Source organism: Barbus barbus (genome assembly GCF_936440315.1).
Source record: "Barbus barbus genome assembly, chromosome: 46".
In the NCBI taxonomy this organism is placed as follows: Eukaryota; Metazoa; Chordata; class Actinopteri; order Cypriniformes; family Cyprinidae; genus Barbus; species Barbus barbus.
Genome location: NC_136724.1, coordinates 19624377 through 19645540, shown reverse-complemented (window position 1 = coordinate 19645540; position 21164 = coordinate 19624377). Strand labels below are relative to the sequence as shown.

General features: G+C 34.4%; 1 protein-coding gene across 1 annotated transcript in view; it reads right to left on the bottom strand.

Moving 5' to 3' along the window:
* cnbd1 (cyclic nucleotide binding domain containing 1) overlaps nucleotides 1-21164 on the bottom strand; it is a 46404-nt gene that overhangs the window by 21265 nt on the left and 3975 nt on the right. Inside the window, exons 4-7 of the mRNA XM_079409796.1 lie at nucleotides 20890-21009; nucleotides 4036-4181; nucleotides 1620-1711; nucleotides 804-941 (exon numbers count right to left, since the gene is read on the bottom strand). Coding sequence (XP_079265922.1) covers nucleotides 804-941; nucleotides 1620-1711; nucleotides 4036-4181; nucleotides 20890-21009 — 496 coding nt within the window. The remainder of the gene's footprint in view (nucleotides 1-803; nucleotides 942-1619; nucleotides 1712-4035; nucleotides 4182-20889; nucleotides 21010-21164) is intronic.

Below are 21164 nucleotides of genomic sequence, written 5' to 3'. Positions count from 1 at the left end.
AATCCTAATAATATTTTATTGTTAGTAAAGTATTAAAGTATTAATATTAAGATTACATTATTATAATGTTAAATATGAATACATTATATTCTCAATAAATGTATTAATGAATATTAATATTAAATATTAATATGATTATGTTGTCATATAATTCTCAGATTTAATCCTAATATAAATAATGTATTAATATAATAATTTATTAAAATGATGATTAAATAATTTTAATATTAAATGTGTTAATAAAACATGAATACATATAAATATTAAATAGTATATTATATAGTCCTAATAATAATAAATTACTGATAATAAATTAATAAAGATTAAATTATTACCATATTAAATTCTAATAAACTATATTGTTAATAAATGTTACATATTAACATTATTAATTAACATTGTCATCCAATGCTCAAAGTTAATCTTAACATTAATAATTTGTTATTAGTAAAATTATTAAAATTAAGATTAGATTATTATAGTAATATGATATATTCATATTACACAAATCATCACTGTAAAATGTAATCTTTAGCAAATCTCAAAATGAGCATTTATTTTTTATTTTTTACTGTGCAGTATAATGTTGCGATGCCTCACTTGCAGCACTTAAAATAACTAATTTTAGTGTTTTATTTTTCATTTATTTGGGCAAAATATTACAGAATTTTATTACTGGTCATTTATCATTTATCAGATATAACATGAAAACAATTACAGGCCAGAATATAAAGTATTGGTGTGTCTCTAGTCTGCAAAGTACATTTCACTTTTGTGTTACATGAAGCATCACATTTCTGCACCTTTTTTAGCTTCTCATAGCCAGACCGAGATATTTTGAGAATCTCGCAGGTCTCGAGTGTCACTACACACTGGATGATGGCACCTCCATCTACTGCATTTACAGGTTCACAGAATCCAAATGAACCTCCAGCTGCAATCTAGATCAACAAAGACACCAAATACAGTACACTGCATGAAAACCTTTGAAAATGTTGTGTTCAAGAGTCCAGAATTCAGAGCCATCGTTAAAATGCTGTATTTACTTATGACCCTGCGCTACTTCACTATTGGATGTAACACTTGAATAGATATTTATATTCTTCAGTGGGATGGAACAAATTGCCACATTACAATGAACTCTTTTTTAAAGAAACGGTTGAATAATGCACTTAACTATTCTACAAAATTCTTAAGTAATATAGGCCTATTGTGAAAAACTGTGACCACTATGTCAACAATAAGTGAAATTATGTTAAGTGGAAGTAGTTTAAATATAAATTAATTAATTAACAATTCATTCATATTCATTTACCAAGTCAACCCAAAGGATTCACTCTAAAGAACGATAAAAACATTGACAGCCAATCAACATTCAAGTGTGCACAACAAAATCCAGCAGTGTCCTTAATCATCAATCATGTGGATGCTAATATAGTTATCATTATAGTTTTCATTCTTGCTGTGAACGGGTCTTAATTGTACATTAGAAAAGATCGAAAGAGATTATGCTCGTCAGAAACAATTGCCAAGGTAGGAATGTTAATGTTTTTAATGTTAGGCAAAGCAAAAGGCCAATTTAAACTCAACAACAGTTAAGGAAGTAGCATCATTTATACCGTAGAGACTGTCTGATCCTCTTTAAGGGTTTCATGGTTGAACGGTTTCACTGAGCCCTTCAGAACGAGGTAAAATCCATTATGTCCGAAAACTGTAATCAGAGAAACAGAAGAAGAGATAGTTACGCTTCAGCTGTTTCAGCTCAAAACGCTTGACCCCATTATGCAGGTGGGCAAGAGACTCACTATTAAATCTTATGGCTGTTTCTGTTATGTAGAGAAACAAATGCAGTTTCCAATGACCTGGAATACAGTTATTTATGGAAGCAGAATCTGCTTCCATAGTTATTGTTAACTAAAACTATTAAAACTACTTTTATAAAAAATTCAATTAGAAAGGTTGCATTGGCAGGTGACATTGAACAAAACTCATAACTAATAAAAATGACAAAACCACATGCCTAAATTATTGAAACTTCAACAAAAAAGTCATTTGAAATATTACTATATACACTTTAATAGTATATACTGTAAATAATGCTGAAAACACTGGAATACGGGACCGATTTTATGCTTTTTTATGTACTTTTGATTTTATACTGAATATATAACTTTTTGGAGCTTGACAGTATTCAAAAGTGTGATCAAGACAGTTTGCACAAATGCAGATTTTAAGAAGGGAAAAAAAGTGAAAAGTTAATAATGACATTTTTATTTTTTGATGGCCCATTCCTTGTAAAAAGCACTATACTCTTCATATTTCTTTGATAAAAACATCCCCCAAACAAGCTTACGCTTTCTCATATACATATATATACACACACATATACATATATCACCTTCTTTTAAGGAATTTTCACACACAATATGAAATGAGCTGTATATATTTCAGTCATATCTATATCTTCAGACAAATAAATCACCTTGACACAATGATCTGAATGAGATGAAAACTACTCTCTGAAAGCAAACCCTCTATACACTAGTAAAAACACTCCACAACATCTCTCACACGCAAACTTTTCAGTCTGGCGCAGACGCCTATCAACAGCAAATCCCAGTGTTTATGTTCTGTAATCATCTGCAGCTAAAACTTGCGTCCATAACGAAGCCCTTCCCCCCTCCATCTGTGACATACAACACACCACAGCCATTACTGCCCTAGACGAATCAATAAAGAAATCTTCATCTCCAAAACACCAGACGTTTGCAAAATGGTAACCATCGGTGTGGAGACACAGATTCATGCTTTCATCAAATTGTCTTTCCTTTATGTTTTTGCTTAGTGGCCCTGAAAGAATACGTGGCTGTTATTGAGCACAGATTAGCAGACGAATGAACACATCGATAGAAAATCACGCATGCCAGGTTGGGCTCTCAACCTTTTAGAAACACATCCAAACACTTGACAATATTCACAGGCGAGACTGAAAGATGATGCCAATGAAAGATGTGTTCAATTTGTCTCGATAGATTGTGTTGCATGAGGCCACTGATATATAATATACGAACTAACTGTTTTGGATGAGAGAATCTTCTTCTTTGGGGATTGAGCCAAATGTTTGCAAGGCTCTGGATCAGAAAAAGACAATGAAGTATACTGTTTATGAAGCCTATACTGTATATATTATAAGCACTATTATGTTCTCATTTGTGGATAAACTGTTCTGAAGCTGATAAACCTGCTGAACTAGAAATAGTAAGCTTTTAAAGAAGCCCAATTCAGTTGCGGAGTGTTTTTATGGATGATTTCCATCTTCCATCGTGCAAAAACACAAATGGTGGATGAAAAATTAGTTATATGAACTACTTTTATGATAAATTAATGATGCTGCTTTGTCCTTCAACTCCATCAAACTGAAAATAATGGCTAGAATGTTCTTAAAAAAATACTTTATGCACTTCTACAGTACATAAATGCAGTCATATGGGTTTTGAATTTTCATTATAAGGTAAACTATCAGTTTGGAAAACAAAAAATGAAAACATGTAAAAAATGTACTCACCTCTGGTTATTCAAGATGTAGATGAGTTGCTTCTTCAAACAGATTTGAAGAAATGTAGCATTAGATCACTTGCTCACCAATGGATCCACTGCAGTGAATGGGTGCCGTCAGAATGAGAGTCCAAACAGCTGATAAACACATCACAATAATGCACACGACTCCAGTCCATCAACTGCTGTCTTGCGAGTTATTAAAAAATAAATCCATCATAAAGACATTTTAACTTTAACCATAGCTTCTGCAATATTATGGTTAGAGGCACCCATTCACTTCACTGCAGAGGATCCATTGGTGAGAAAGTGGTGTAATGCTACATTTCTCCAAATCTGTTCTGATGAAGAAACAAACTCATCTACATTTTTGATGGCATAAATTTAAACAAAAAAATTGGGTGAACTATTCCTTTAAGAGCGTATGTGTTCTATTCCTTTAAGAGTGTGACTGTGTGTGTGTGTGTGTATATATCTTACTGATCTGTCCGCGTTCCCAGGTCTCGACGGTGGTGACGGTACTAATCTGTCTCAGCTCCTGCAAGCCCAGCTGCGAGGTCAGACTGTGGACTCCCTTCAGTAGTTTATAAATGACATGATGCTCTGACTGGGATCTCTCAATAGGGCTGCAAAACACACAAAGAATCACAAATTCATTTTTCAGGAGTCTAAACAGCAAACTCTATTCAGTGGGTGCCCACACCTATGTTGGGGAAGCTACTCGTTATTTATAGCATTTCAAATACAGACAAACTACCCTTTGATGAAGTATCTAACTGCTTTCAAGCTACTTAAAGGAAACAGTTCACCCAAAAGTGAAAAGTCTGTCATCACTTACTCACCCTTGTGTCGTTTCAAACATATATAAGTTTATTTCTTCTGTTGAGCACTAAAGAAGATATTTTGAAGAATCTCGGTAACCAAACAGTTGATGGTAGCCATTGACTTCCATGGTATTTTTTTCAATACTATTGAAGTCAATGGCTACCATCAACTGTTTGGTTAGCCACATTCTTTAAAATATATTTTGTGTTCAGCAGAAGAACAGAATTCATACAGGTTTGGATCAACATGAGGGTGTATAAATTATGATAGAATTATAATTTTTTGGTGAACTATACCTATACACTGTAAAAAAAAAAAAATTGGGCAAACTTAAAAGTTTAAGGCAACCAGCTTCAGCAGATTTTTTGAGTTTTCTTAACTTCTTGTTTTAAGTTTATAAAAAAAAGTTGAGAAATTTCCTAAAAGAATAAGTTGAGAAAACTCAAAATTCTGCTGAAGCTGGTTGCCTTAAACTTTTAAGTTTGCCCAAATTTTATTTCATTTTTTTTACAGTGTATAAGGCATTTTAAACTTATTTTGGCAACTAGAGCCGTACTTATCTGTCCAGAGATAATGTATTTTTATTTTATATAAAATAAAATAAAGAATTTCTGTATAAAATAATTTTTTATTTTTTATAAAATAATAAATTAAAATAGAATACATTCTTTAAAATACAATTTTAATTAATTAATAATTAAAAAATTAAATATACATCTATAAACAAAGTTGTTTAATTTATTGGAACCAGTCTATTGAGATGAATGGACTAAAAGTAAAATTTAAAATTTAAATTATATATAAATAAAATAGTCCAGATTAATTAGCTGACTAGTTAGTAGGCCATAGTGACACTGATGCTTATATGCTTTGTCTCCTGATAGGCTTGGTGAGTAGTTAACTAGCAGCAGCTACTAGTGACCATACAGCGATCTGGCGACCTGCAGCTACTTAATTGCACCTTCAGAGTCTATTAAATACATTCTTTAAAAGACTCTAGGATAAACTGGCTCAAAATCTAATCTCATCTGCATTAAAGTAAGTGTGTGTCCTAGACAAACCCCCTGCAACCCAAACAAAAAACTCTTAATCTTTTTACACCCTCACTTTCCTACAGGCACCATCTCAGATAATGAAACCTGAACACTTGCTATTAAGAAACCCCTCTGCAGCGTGTTATGTTTAAAGCTAATTCTTAAGGGAAAACGAGCGTCTTAGAGTGTGATGATGATGGTATTAGTGTGGTGTCTAGTTCCATGGGCATCCGAGAGATAAAAACTCAAGAGCAATAGCCGGGGAGGAGTTTAGCCATCAAGAGCACACTACTGCCAGAGTGAGTGAGTAATCACAATGCCGATAGACTGTGTGCACATGAGTTTGCTTATGCTAGATGAAGGTCATATCCATCAATCAATCCTTTGTGGGTGTCTGCTTGTGCTTGTGGGTTCGGTAAATCAGTGTCAGTCTCAAAAAAGCTGGCTTTAGACAGGCAAAAAGAATAAAAGCTCTCAAACAATACCAGAATATTCCATCTCTGAAGTATGATTGACATCCATCAGCCTTTCTATTCCAATGCTTCAACAACAACAAGAAAAAAAGGAACCTGTTTTGTTATTCCTATCCACACACACACTTTTATTGCTATAATTTTCTTAATAACTAAATTGTTTTTGTTAGATTTCTTATCCTAATATCACAATTATGTGATTTTGTTCATAACTGCGCATCCAAAAAAAAAAAAAATTCACAATTTGATTCTGATTCGATATATATCAAGTATATCAAGTACAGTACATGGCAAATTTCCTCAAGGAATAAGAAATCTCTCAACTAATGCTGTAAAATATAGCCTGCATATGAGTCAGCTGGTACTACGTTATTATAATTTTGACGGTTAAAATTGACTGATTTGTATACAAACGTCTAATTTTATTATAATAACGTTAGAAATACATAATTATATTTCAACTCCAGTTAGTTTTTTTAAATATAAACATTTAAATGGTGCTATCAAAAAAACTTGACAGATTTATTTAAACATAAATGAAACACTGAAGAACAGTAAAAAAATGATAATGAATATGTTATATGGTGCACATATTTGGCAAAATGCTCATCTCTAGAGTTCATTTCACTAGCTGACTAACAAGTTGTACTCTTCCTTTTAAGTTACCTTTGTATGTTTATTCATGTTTTCTCATGCTGAAACTGGTATTAAAGCAGAGAAGAATGAAAAATGAACACAGTTGGAAATCTGAGACTTTGTTTCATATAAAAACTAACAAAGCCCAAAGCTTATTTCAATTTATTGGATGGGAGATGCGCTACAATGTTCCGTTGATTAACTGAAAACAGCCTCGACTAATAGATTCTTGCAATTTATGAATTGATATAATTCTGTAAATAGAGAAACGATTCAAATCGGGAAATCTATATTTTTACCCAGCCCTAATTACAGGTATTTCATATTTTTTTCTAGTGAACGTTTTTTAAATAAAATACAATTTTGTTTTATAAAAATGTAGGTGTTTTTCTGTGTTTGCAATATCACTTTTGTAAAAAACAATTTAGCTAACAAAAATAACCTTATCTAGAAAGTGGCAACATTTTTGTTGGGCCAATGACAGCAATAACATGAGTGAATATTAGTAATGGATTTGAGGAATTCTGTAATATCTTATGCTATCAGCTGATCTGCTTCACTTGTTAATATTATCAAAATTTTAGTGCTGTCAAACAATTAATCGCGATTAATCACATCCAAAATAAAGGTTTTCGTTTACATAATATATGTGTGTGTACTGTGTATATTTATTATGCACACACACATCCATAGATTTAAGAAAAATAAGTTATGCTTTTATATTAAATATATTTATATAGATAAATTCTATGAAAATAAATATATACATGTAAATATTTTCAAAATGTATGTGTGTGTATTTATATATACATAATATATGTGTGTACTTTGCATATTTATTATGTAAACAAAAACTATTTTGGATGTGATTAATCGCGATTAATCGTTTGACAGCACTACAAAATTTCAAAAGTTATAAGTCTATAAGTTCATAAGTCTAGCTCTTATATCCATCCTATTAGAATTACTAAAGTTATATTGTCATATTTCTGAAAGTCTGTTTACTTTTATATAGAAATACTTGCTAAAATTACTATATAAGCATATTCATTTTGTGCTGAACAAAAGAAATTACTCACCAAAGAGTCTCCAAACATTTCAGATGCTTTTTACACCTACATTTTCCATCTTTGATACACTCCAGACTACAAATCAATAAACTCAAATGCATTCACAGTAAAACACTCCACAGATGGCAGAGCTTAGTCCTAATAGCATTAGCAGAGATGCACAAGCATGAGTTTACAATTTACAGGAACGTCTAGCACACAGTTTGGCAGTCTTAATTTCAGGGTTCACAAAACATCCTCTGTGCACCAAGTTTGCAATTCCCCATCCTCCTGCCAAAGCGCTACGCGGATAAAAAGAAACACATTATGCCGTTAAGATAATGGGATATCATCTTTTACACTGTAGGTCATTTCTGGGGTGAGAGTGCAACTGCCTTTTAAAAGATACAATTAGCAGTAACATCATCTATCTATCTATGGATAGGAATGAGACAAGGTTGAACATTTAAGGTCATTATGAGTCATGATGGGAACATTAGATTCTCATGGTTTCTACAGAATATTCACATTCAAAAGATGTTACCTAATTAGTTTTTATTTAACAAGAATTACAAAGACATGTCCATGACTTAAAAAGTCAAAAACGGTAAGATAAAGAGAATTTTTGGCAGAAACATGCTTCCATAATTTCCTTATTTTAAATTAGAAATAAAAATTTCAGCTTTACATACAGCATCCATAATAATCCACAAAAATGCAGCTGATACTAAAAATGACTGTGAAACAATCATATGATTAAAAGCCATGTGGGAGTTTTTTTTTTTACCACCAGCCATTGAGATTTTTTTAAAGCCATTTTTATTTTTCCAGTTCAAATATACAGAATAATTTACTTTAGGCATCAAACCAAAGCCATAGGCCTTGTAAATCAAATCAGATTTCTCTTTGATTGTGAGTCTGAGAAAACTGAAGCCTAACCAATCAGATATGAACCTCGCCAGTTTTTCTTTCATCTCTTCTTTAAATTGGTTCAACAAAAGTGCATTATTACTAAACAACAGCATTTCAAGTTAAAGGCCAAACTGAACCTGAAAACCATTTTTGTGTCGAAATTTTGCTAACTGGTGACTTTGAAATAGAAGCTGACTAGGGAATGAACTCTGGCTTAATTCCAGGATTCTCGCTGACATTTCCATATACTTCCATTAATTATGAATTATCTGTAGATAATAATAATTGCAAGCTTTAATCCCCCCATAAGATTCTAATTATCTGGAAGGAATTTATCGCCAACTGAATGAAGAAAAAAACTGAATTATAACTTTTTTTGTGAAATTGCGGTACACACAGAGCCTGTGGTGTGGAATAAAAACGGAAGAAGTGAAGGAAAAGAAAATGCAGGAAAGAGGTGAGAAAGTGAAGAAAACTGAATTTCCAAAAGAGTCCCATTCTACAAAATAAGTGTCATTTGCATGCGTAAAAAAAAGATCTACACAACCAATAGTTGGTGCTCACTTTTACAACATTAATAAAGTCATTCACATCACCACAAATACAGTAATTTCCTTCAATAATGTTAATGCATTTTTGCCATCTGCATTAGAAAATATGCCCATTGTGATGAAAGCAAAAGCTAGCAATTATTCTTTACACTTTCAATATCAGTTAGCTGGGATTATTTTAGTTATTTTAGAAGTTGTGTCCCCAAATTTAACATCATCAAGACTGCTACAATAACAATTTTCCCTTTTTGAAGTAATAAATTAGTTTAAATAAGAATGTGGGTTTGCAGAAATATCAGCCTTATAAACTTTGACATGTTAAACTGCAAAAGACATTGTGAAAACATATAATTATATCCTGACATGTATTAAAACTTAATGCACAATGCAAATTATTAACACTTAAACTCATGATTTATCTCATACAGTGATTATAATCAAACTATGAATTGAACCCGTTTCATAAAATAAACCATTTTGTTTCAAAGTGAAGATTGAACAACAACAAACTCAACAAAACAAAGAGAAAACCAGTGTCACAATGATCCCACAGCAAAGACGCTCTCATTTCACCTCCCATGAGGAGGGTTAAGGACCGTTCTCCGTGTTTGTGCTGCTCAGTTTGTGAGACAATTACTGAGAGTCAGAGAGGTTTCAGCGGCCAGCCGCTTTCTGTGAGCAGTTTTCACAGGTCTGTCGGACAGCGAGAGGCTTTGTCTTTCAACAAATAACTGTAATGGTCCTTATCTGCAGAGCGGGCCGCCTTTACAACACTATCTTATCAGCCACCAAATACTTTCCTGCAAACTATCTCCAGAGGATGCACCAGGAAAATTGCCACTAAACCAAGAGCAGCCACTGACATAAATCACAGAGAAAGAGGTACATCGATAAGGGCTATCTCAAAGTTAAAGCCACAAAGCTGTTTTGGGGTCAGAATGGCCAGCAAACTTAATTCAAATTCTAAGTGCCACTTTCCTTTGAAGAAACCTTCTCCGGGTAATCAATTCAACCTGAACGCGCAAATCTCATTGCTGATAACCTCCACTGTCTTTCCTTAAATTATCTGCAGCACTTTTCTTGAGCTCAAGCAAAACAGGAGGGAAAAAAGTCAAGTTAGCATTTAGAAACAAAATGATTTCGCTGTTCTTTTCATCCCTTTTATCCCACCAAGAAAGTCGGAATAGACAAGCTCTGTAAAAGCCAACAATGATACGGACGTTGCCATAGCTGCTTTATCAGAAACGTCCAATGCCGCATCCATCATGCACTGCCTTACAGTCTAATATCTTCTCCACTGATAAAAACCAGAAAGATTTCCACCCAAAAAGGAAAATTTACTTCAAATGTACTCAACCTCAGGCCATCCCAGATGTCGATGAGTTTGCTCACCACTGGATTCTTTGCAGTGAATGTGTGCCGTCCAAACAGCTGATAAAATCATCACAATAATCCACAAGTAATCCACACCACTCCAGTCCATCAATTACTGTCTTTTGAAATGAAAGCTGCATTTGTAATACTGTAAATCCATCAAGACGTTTGAACTTCAAACAAGCTTTCTATCTGTAATATTGCTTTCTCTAGTGAAAAAAGCATCTCATCTGAATCAGGAGAGAAATATGCCCAGATCAAGCACTGTTTAAAAGCAAAAACAGTTCTAAACAAATATCAGTGGATTTTGATGTCAGAGGACAACAGGGGATAGACTTTTTCACTAGACGAAGCGTTATTATTATGGACTGGTATTTTGGCCAGACGCAAAGCAAAAGTTTACAGTAAAAATTCCTTAATGAGGGATTTGCTTCTTTTAAATGCGCAGCTTTTTGCTTCACAAGACATTAATTGATGGAATGGAGTCGTGTAGATTACTTGTGGATTATTGTGATTGTTTTTATCAGCTGTTTGAACTCTCATTCTGACGGCACCCATTCACTGCAGAGGATCCATTCGTGAGCAAGTGATAATGCTACATTTCTACAAAAATCTGCTTCGATGAAGAAACAAACTCATCTACATCTTATAAGATCTCAGAGTGAGTAAATTTCCAGCAAACATTCATTTTTGGATCAACTAAGAGAGAAGATATTACTAAAAACATTGGACCCCATTGATTTTCATTATATAAAACAAGATTTAAAAACAAAAAAACACTGTGTAAATAATTATTTGTTTGGTTGAACTATCACTTTAACCTCAAACTGATTCACTAGCAGATACACCCGTACTGGTTGTCATACTGTAGTTCAACCAAAATTCATTCATTCAGCCTAACTAAGACTAACTCACCCTCATGTCGTTCCAAACCCGTAAGACCTTCGTTCATCTTCAGAACACAAATTAAGATATTTTTGATGAAATCTGAGATGTCACATGGACTATTTTAACAATGTCCTTACTATCGCTCTGGGACTTGAATGTGGTAGTTGTTATGCTGTCTATGCAGGGTCAGAAAACTTGTGGATTTCATCAAAAATATCTTAAATTGTGTTCCGAAGGTCTTACGGGTTTAGAACGACATGAGGGTGAGTAATTAATGACAGAAATTACATTTTTGAGTGAACTATCCCTTTAAATAGCCTGTTGGGGACACTGCTAGTGAACAAAATAGGAGGACTGTTAAGTTTGAGAGAATTAAACAAGTACAGTTGTTATACCATTTAGTAGGATCTCTGCGATTTTACTTAATTGAAATCCTCCAAACCTAGCTCGGCTGGCATGGATGTGTGAGAGAGAAAGAAAAGAAGGGATCTGTTTCCTCACATGTAGCAGCTGTAAGAAGTCTCAGTTCTGCAGCTGGTTCTGAGGTTCTCCTGCTAACAGCCAAAGAGTCCCGAATCCTGACAAAACAGAGCTCAAGCACAAATTATAACTGTCAGAACTGTTAACTAAGACTCCTCAGCCAACACGTGTGTATGTCATCAAAACTGGGAACGATTTTGGACCAAAACACCACTCTGTGAAAACAAAACCCTTTCACACGCCTAGCAGGAGATTCTGCTAAATGGAAAAACTTAAATCGTTGTGTAAGAAAAACAAAACAAAACACATTTTCTGATTTGATACAGCGACTCGTAAACATTTCGGGCACAGTGAGGCGGTTTGTCAGAGGCACCCTGTAGGGATCAATCATTCGTCTAAGTTTCTGCTATAAAACCGTATTATAAAGCAAAGACACTGAAATAAGTCTGCAGATTTCTGCTTTGCTTTTGTTTGGGCCAATTGCTCACCAACAATTCCCCAAGTAAAATGTTATTATATAAAGGTTGCTCTTTCATAGCTCGTAAACTTTCACTTGCTGGTAAAAAAGAAAAAATAATAAATACATACATAATAGTAGCAATAATTGTTTTGTCAGGTAAACAAAAGCATCTATATTAATTGGTTTGATTCTAGTTTATATATATATATATATATATATATATATATATATATATATACATACAATATTATCAAATTTATTAATAGTTTGCAGTCTTCTCATTTTCTATTTTCAGTTTATTTATTTTTTTACATTTTAGAAGTTTTAATAATTTTGTTAGGTGCTTTTGTGGTTTTATTAGTTTTATTTTCTTTTATTTCTATACAGCATTCATATTTAATTCCGTTTTAGTCATTTTAGTATCTTGCAAATCTGATAACAAAACATTTTAGATCAAATATAAAACCTCTGACCTTTAATTGCAGACTTTGGTGTATCAGGCTCAAATTTGAAAACAGTTGGAATATGTTGTTGACATCTTTTATGAAACCATTGAGAAAACAAGATATTTCTCAGCAGAAAAATCTGAGAAGCAAAAGACTTGAGTAAAACTCTCCATTTGCTCTCCATTTAAGCTCACTGATGTTTCAAAGAAACAATAGAGAGTAAATAGATCTTATTTGTATGCTTTCTTTTCTACAAGCTGCACTGTTGACATGAAAACAAGAGTCAAGCCAATAACAACCAAGAAACAAACACTCAAAATACCTGGTTTAGATTAAACCTAGTTAAGTCAATGAGTTCATTTATTCAGCTTTGGGACAAATAAATCATTTAGGTGTTTGTGTTTTCTGTTCTCAAGCCTGACAACAAGAGAGTCTGGTCCAAAACACCAAGCCTTGATTGACCTGCCCAGAAGTGGACTTTCCCTTCTTCCCAATCCCATTCAACTTCTCCAACAATGATGATGAAGTTTCCACTGCAGCTGTTGTTATATTCAGAGTTGCTCTGGTAAGAAACCTCACTCCTCCAGTAAAGAGATTTACCAGTGCACTTATCCCCTGACTCCATCACTCAGAACCGTCAGCGATAACATTTGCGAACAGCACCTGATCCTGGTCATATTTCCAGAAAAAACCCCAGTCTGGTTAATGTCTCTCTGGCTCTCCTTTCCCACAGTGAAGAGAAATCCTGAGTGTTTCTAGTTTGGTAATGTCCAAAAATATTAAACATCTGATCATAAATGTCTTCTGAAGGAAAAATCTGATCCACAGCAATGGATCATGAGCTTTATAATCCCAAAGTGAGAAGAAATTATTTTCTGGCACAGGTAGAAAAACAATTCACTACCAGACTACAGGGTCTGGACTTTTAACAAACCATGTTGCAAAAATCAGTTTAAAGGTGCAGTATGTAATATTGATGGCTAGCAGTGGAAGTGGTTACTGGGGTCTAAATTCAAAATATTGGAGATAGTTGTTTCTCCCACCCGCTTTTTTCAGACTCGACGCTCACGTGGGTTGCCAGATTGAGGACATGTAACAGAAACGAGCACAATTGATAATAAAAGGTCACGAGCCTTACACACTGCAAGTTAATGAGTTGATTTATCCACGTTTTAATATGCCTATGGTCACTGAGATTTTTAGATGGATGCCAAGACTTTTTATGTCGGGTAAAATCTGTGATCTCTCACTCATTTCAATGGCTGCAATAGGCTGTATTTTACACCACCCAAATACTATTGGGTAGACTGGCAGTGGGAGGATTCACACAGTCCAAAACAAAAACAAACATTCCGACATGGAACACACAATTTGAAAGTAGGCTGTAACATTGTTTTTCGGAGTATGTGACAAATATGTGAACTTAGCATGCTTCCTAAATTTCTGCAAACATATGGCATTTTTATGCTTTAGTACAATCCCAAAAAAAATTCATACAGCACCTCTATGCTCAAAAAACATACTTTTGCCAAGACGACACACCAGAAACCATTGGACTGAAATAATGCCTGTTGATTTAATACAACAAAAGTCCATTGAGCACTAAGGACCTTTAAATAGACATATATTATATACACCACAAATGAGAAAGTAATCCTTATTTAAAAAGAAATTATAAAAAAGGTGAATTGAAATATCACCACTGCGTGAGAAGTAGTGAATATACAAAAGAGGTACAAAGTTTAGGATTTTTTTCCATCTTCATTTGGCCTCCTCACACACTCAACAGCCATCATCAGCTGTTACCATGACAACATCTTAAACAGCAAATACATCAGTGGTTTAGAGCTGTAGGCTGATAGGGAACCCGGCCAATCATAAGCCCCAGAGCTTTCCAAATGATCTAAACTTTAAGAAAACACCATAAAACTATGATATACACAACTGAACTGTACTGGATGATAATCACACCCATTGGCTGAATATATAGATGGTGACAGATGTTAAATTGTGGTTTGAAATGTTAATATGTGAAAAACTGTGTTCATCATTGAGTATGCTTATGTATATCTATCTGTCTATCTACCTGTATATACAGTATATATATATATATATATATATATATATATATATATATATATATATATATATATATATATATATATATATATACATAATGCAGTTCCACATAAATATAATAGTAATAATAGATAAGCTACATATTATTAAATAAATATATTTTTATTATTATGTCTTATGGAACCATATAAGGTACTAATAAATTATAATAAGTTTCCTATTATTATACTTTATTATTTTTGAACTTTTTGAATTTGGAGAGTATCCGCTGGACGCAAACCACATAACATTCAGATTGAACCACTGATGGCAGATGGACTATTTTGATGATGTCGTTCATACTTTTCTGGGCCTTGAAAGTGTTATTTACTTGGCAGTCACAAGCCTCCCGGGTTTTCATCCAAAATATCTTAAACTGTGTTCCGAAGACGAATGTAATTAATGACAAAATTCATTTTGGGTTTGAGTAACCCTTTAAGAGTCTTCATTTTCTCCCAACATCTGAGCTGCTGTGGATTAATAATTTTTCAATGTAATGCGCCTCAAAATATACTTAAATATGTGTATCACTGCAGACTCCTTTGTGAATGTCATGTCGTTATAGTGCTTAGCGTTTTAACCGTATTTCTGTGCGTACATTAAGTATTTTTAAATGATCAGCGCCACGCTTGTGAGATTAGTTTGCGCCGTTCATAGAGCGAGATTCATTCGGTAGCGCAGCTCGGTCAATTGATCCGTGCCGATGACAGGTCAGAGCAGCGCGAGCTTTGTAACATTGCGCTGTTTCGTCCCATTTCAGTGCATTTGGCTTCCCATATGTACAGCTAAACACCGGTTCTCTCACTCTCAGTTATGTTGTTTCTACCAGCTGTTTATTGCTGTAGATATGCAATGCAGAGAGATGTATATGCGACACCATCTTCTGGAGACAGGAATATGCAGCTCATTTGCATTTAAAGGGATACACACTCCAAAACAGCTCTTTTTTTAGACACACCCCAAAAATGTCATTTTCCAACTGTTATAATAAATGATCTTTTGGGTATTTGGGGCTGAAACTTCACAGACACATTCTGGGGACACACAAGACCAATATTACATCTTGTAAAAAGGGGCATAATAGGTGCCCTTTAATTTAATAGTTTTTTAAGTCTTAATTTTCATTCATAATACATTACTGTTTGTATATAATTATAAATGTAAAAAATAAAATGTACCTAGAGTAATAATTGCTGTGAACATATTGTTCATTGTTAGTTCATGATACACAATGCACTGGTAGAACTATTTAAACCTTGTATAAAATAGTATTGTTATATATATATATATATATATATATATATAACTGTCCTTTATAATTGGAATAGCACTATGTTTCCAAATGTTGCCATATATATACACGCTCATATATGCCCTGATTATAGTTTCAGGTAACATTGAAAAGTTTTCTGGGTCAAAGTGTGTTTCTCTGTCCAGCACACATCCCCAGGAAACACAGGAGGAGGATTGTGGGAAAGGGTGAAGTCTTGAGGAGGGGTCAGAGCCTTGAAACACAGAGCAAAATAAATACATGAACTATAACAAAAATACAGTCAGAAAGTGCACACAAAGCAGGTTGTGCTGGCGGGCTTCCTTCATTAAATAAGCTGAACGTCTTACGCTGGTCCTCCCCCCATCACTGCCCTGCTCTGACTGTTACAATGGCCTCCTGGATGTGGAGCTACATGGGCGAAGCCAGCGCGGGGGGAAGCCAAGCACTTCCTGCCCCCAGAGCTGGCAGAGAGACAAGCTCTCACGGGAACAGTGTGCAAGAGCAGGAAGTGTGTGTGTACATGTGTGTGTGTGTGTGTGTGTGTGTGTATGTGTTGCCAGCACAGTTGGTCCAGCTCCCTATGAGACCTGGATGGGGAAAACTGGCTTTATGACAAGAGCAGATGTAAAGACACACTAGACAACAAACCCATATAGGTTAGTGTATGTACACACACCAGGTCACCGGATGACCTTCAGATGGGTTTAAAATGTACTTAGAAGAGGTGCGCAATGACACTGAGGTGCAAATGATAATTACAAATTAAAGTCTGCATTACAGTCAACACAAAACGCAGTCTGAAATCTGACATATCAAAGAGGATAATCAACATTCAAGGAGATTTATAATTAAGAAAGCTACTCACATTCACACCCTGAAATTAAGCGATTTGAAATCTGCCATCTTTGCTCACGGGCACTCAGTTCCACATCTAAGTTGTTATGAGACTAATCAACTGAGGTGCAATTGTCAAGTGACTAATCACTTTGGAACCACCAGAAGATTACATCATGACAAAATTGTAATGGTTGATGGCACCATAACGAATGAATACATTTCCAAACCCTTCACTAGTAACTATCACTAGCTGTGATGTCAAATAAAAAAAAAATACAAAGAAGTCAAGCTATTAAATATATTAATGTTCATTTATTAATTATAAATGCTAACAAAGATAGATCAGCATCATTACTCCAGTCTTTAGTCACATGATCCTTCAGAAATCATTCTAATATGCTGATTTGCTGCTCAAGAAACATTTCTTATTATCAATTCTGAAGAAGCATCCAGTTCAGTAGTTACAAATTAATTGTTTTTTCAAGAATCTTTAATTAATAGAAAGTTCAGCATTTATGTGAAATAGAAATAATTACTATTTAAAAAAAATTGAAATAATAAAGACATTATAAATGTCTTTACTGTCACTTTTGATCAATTTAATATTTCCTTTTTTAATAAAAGTATTAACTACTTTTTTAAATCTTACTCCTTACTTTTAAAAGGTAGTGTATCATGGTTTACACACAAAAAATAAGCAGCACAACTTTTGGTCAACATTGGTAATAAGAAGAAAGGTTTTAATCAAAAATATGTCAGTGACAGTTACATGTGGCCAAGTATGGTTACCCATACTCGGAATTTGTGCTCTGCATTTAACCCATCCAAAGTGCACAAAGACAGCAGTGAACACACACACACCCAGCGGGAGCTCGGTGCCTTGCTCAAGGGCACCTCAGTCGTGATATTGAGAGTGGAGAGAGCGCTGTACATTCACTCCCCCCACCTAAAATTTCTGCAGGACCTGAGACTCGAACTCGCAACCTTTAGGTTACAGGTCCGACTCTCTAACCATTAGGCCACGTCTTCCCTGTAAAATATAGTAATAATATAGTAAAATATAGTAAAAATGGCAATATTGTGAAATTAAAATGTTTCATCCTCCCAAAAAAATGAAATGCAACCATCGGCAAAACTTACTATTAACAAAGTGCTTGCTAGTTTGCTTGCTTGAAAAAATATGGCCACTGGGTCCAAATGATGTAGTTATGATATCTACCAGCAGGGGCTGACTTTGAAACAGGATGAGAATGCCACATCCTGGCCCTTGATTCCATCCATCTGGGATGGATTGGATTGTGGCCATGAAACGAGAGTGTTGAAATGTAAGGGCATATCATTCAAAATCAAAGCATGTTATTGCCTTTTCATTGAAAGACGAGGTTTTTTTCTTTTTAGAATAACATGCACTAAAGAGCCATAACATACAATGTGACCAGCGATGCGCTTTAAAAGAAAAAAAGTAAGAGGATAAATTTTGATTTCATGTTGACTTTAAACCATATCAGCGTTTTGTTTACCTTTAAAACAAACCCTAGGGCCCTCATTCGTCATTTGATCGTGATTCCTATCAAACTGCCGAGTGTCTATTGCTGTGGGCTTGCAATTTTTTACCCTTTCTAATCTCATTTCCACATGGCTGAGATTCTTCCACAATACAGTTCGCTGAATGTCACAAGACAGAACCTCGCAGGGACGAGACGATTCCGTCTCCCAAATCGAATAAAATTGTGACCTATTTCTCTTATCCAGCTCACATCTTTCAAACAAATTCCCCCGGTGGCAATTGGCATCCACGACCCAGATATCTGGAGACTGAGCTGGGAGGGAAAAAACACGTGAAGACATGAAAAAGCATTAAAAACCATCTACAAGGGCATCGCAAAGCCCCGTAGGTAATGTCACTACAAATGCAGAACGGGTATCACAGGAAGTTCTCCTTCGAGCTGCCCATGCATGAAGCTGTCTGTACGTGATCCATGTTACTCAGCTGTAATATGGCACATTAAAGCACAAATGTTCCCTTGTTATAACTAAGCATGCAAAGCACATCAAAGTAGTGAAGCAATCCAGGAGAAATGCTTTGCCATCTGCCTCCATTAACTCCGCCTAAGGCACAGTCCATCTATCACATACTGAGTGCTCGGTATTCACTCTAATTATGTTCTACCATGGTGCACTGGTGCAAGCTTCTCCTACGGGATGGTGGTGCTTGCTAATGCTTAAAGATTTCAAAAGTCTTATGTATTAAACTTTGGCACATTAAACTGATAACAAAGTGTCAGAAAATACTTTTACACTGTTGCAAAATATTTGCATTTCTTTTCAACATTCTATTAACATCAACATTCTATCAAAGAATCCTGAAATAAAACGCATTACATTTTCCACAAAAATATTAAGCAGCACAAGTGTTTTCAAAAATTATAAGACATTTTTCTTGAGCTGCAAATTAGCATATTAGAATAATTTCTGAAGGATTTTGTGATACTGGAGTAATGATGCTGAAAATTCAGCTTTGCATCACAGGAATAAATTAAATTTAAAAATGTATTAAAATAGAAAACAGTTTTTTAATTCATAATAATATTTTATAATATTACAGTTTTTTCTTTTCTTTTTTTTTTTCTTTTTATTGATTTATTTTTTTAAATGCAGCCTTGGTGAGAATTCAAAACACTAAACAAAATCTTACCAACCACAAAATTTTGAATGATAGTGTAAAAAAAAATAAAAAAATAAATAAAAAGAGGAATCTGTGCCATACACCGTATAGTGAGCAAAATAGGCTTGGGGTTAAGATTACTCCACAGAACATATAAAAATCTAGCTCATATTAATTTTTCACACCAACTGTGCTCCAATCCTGCACTGAAAGATCTCCATATCCTCTTTCTTGCGTCTCTAGTGTCTATCTGTCCTACAAAGCTCAAGAACAACCAATAAAAAACAGATGAATTATCCCTGGGAAATTCAGTGGATGAATGAGGGAGATTATATCACAAGGAACGATATCCAAACACCTACAAGCAACATATAAGAGGAGGAAATAATATTTGGAGATTTCAATCCGACAGTCCCGTGCCGCTCAACACGGGAGCTAAAGAAAGCTATATTGTTCTCTCTCTCTCCCACTCGACGATTCTCACATTAATGAACTGTGACAGCAGGAAAGTAAAACAGGGCCTATCGATATGAATTAAGATAACACTGAGATAGCGACTGAGAGGGCAGGAGATTAGTTCTATTCTCTATTATGTTCTTAATGAAGTGTTACCAGATGTCATTCAACAGTGAATTCTCAGAGCGTCCTCCTCATTTTTATGAAAGCTATGAGTTTAATTTGCCACAGTTTTCATACGGCTAAAACTAATTAAAACTGTGTCACTTTAAATATTAACCAAAGAAATTCTGAGATGCATGTAGCCCTGAGCAGGAATAAGTCATGATTGTTTGACATGCTGAAAAGGTGCTACACTGCCCTCTGTTGGTAGATGGAAACACTAGATGTTGAACAGTCAGATTTTAAAGAGATTTAGATTTTACAGTCAATTTTATTATGTTATAAATTACAAATAGATAAAACAGTGCCAGTCGTAATGCATATGGATGTTTTCAATTCTCATCTGTAATGCAGTAATGAGAACTGTTCTGTCTGGACATATTTTTCTATTAAAATCAGCATAAATTAAAAGCAATGGTACCATTTAAAGTACATATTTTGTTTCACATTATGAACGTGAGATTTTTTTTGCGTGAAAGTAATGAGAAGTGCAGGAGGAAATGTGCTCATTTAAATGAGCTTTTGATTTTGGGGAGAAATCTGACCTGTTTGATAGATTTAATGAGATTCTCCCAACAGATTCAAATCAGGCCTGACGAACTGTATAAATGTGTGGTTTATATCAGTCATTTTGTATCATCAATATGTCCAGAGGGCCTTTAAACTACCCACAAAGAACACTTAGTCATACTCACAATTTCTTAAGGGCTTTGATCACATGATTCATGAGTGATTCCTGAGCCAGTTTTCCATGTGGCTGATGTCTACTGACCTCTTGGACGGACTCATATACTCTCAGCTTCACTGGAGGTTGGCTGCCAAGAGGAATAGAAAAGATCAGATGATTCTCGTAAAGTTTATATCCATCATTTGACAATTCCAAAGTTTGTGTTGCTGAATCAGAATGCAATAAATGAGGATATTCATGATGAAATGTAGTTTATCACTTTTGGACTGCAAGAAATAAAAA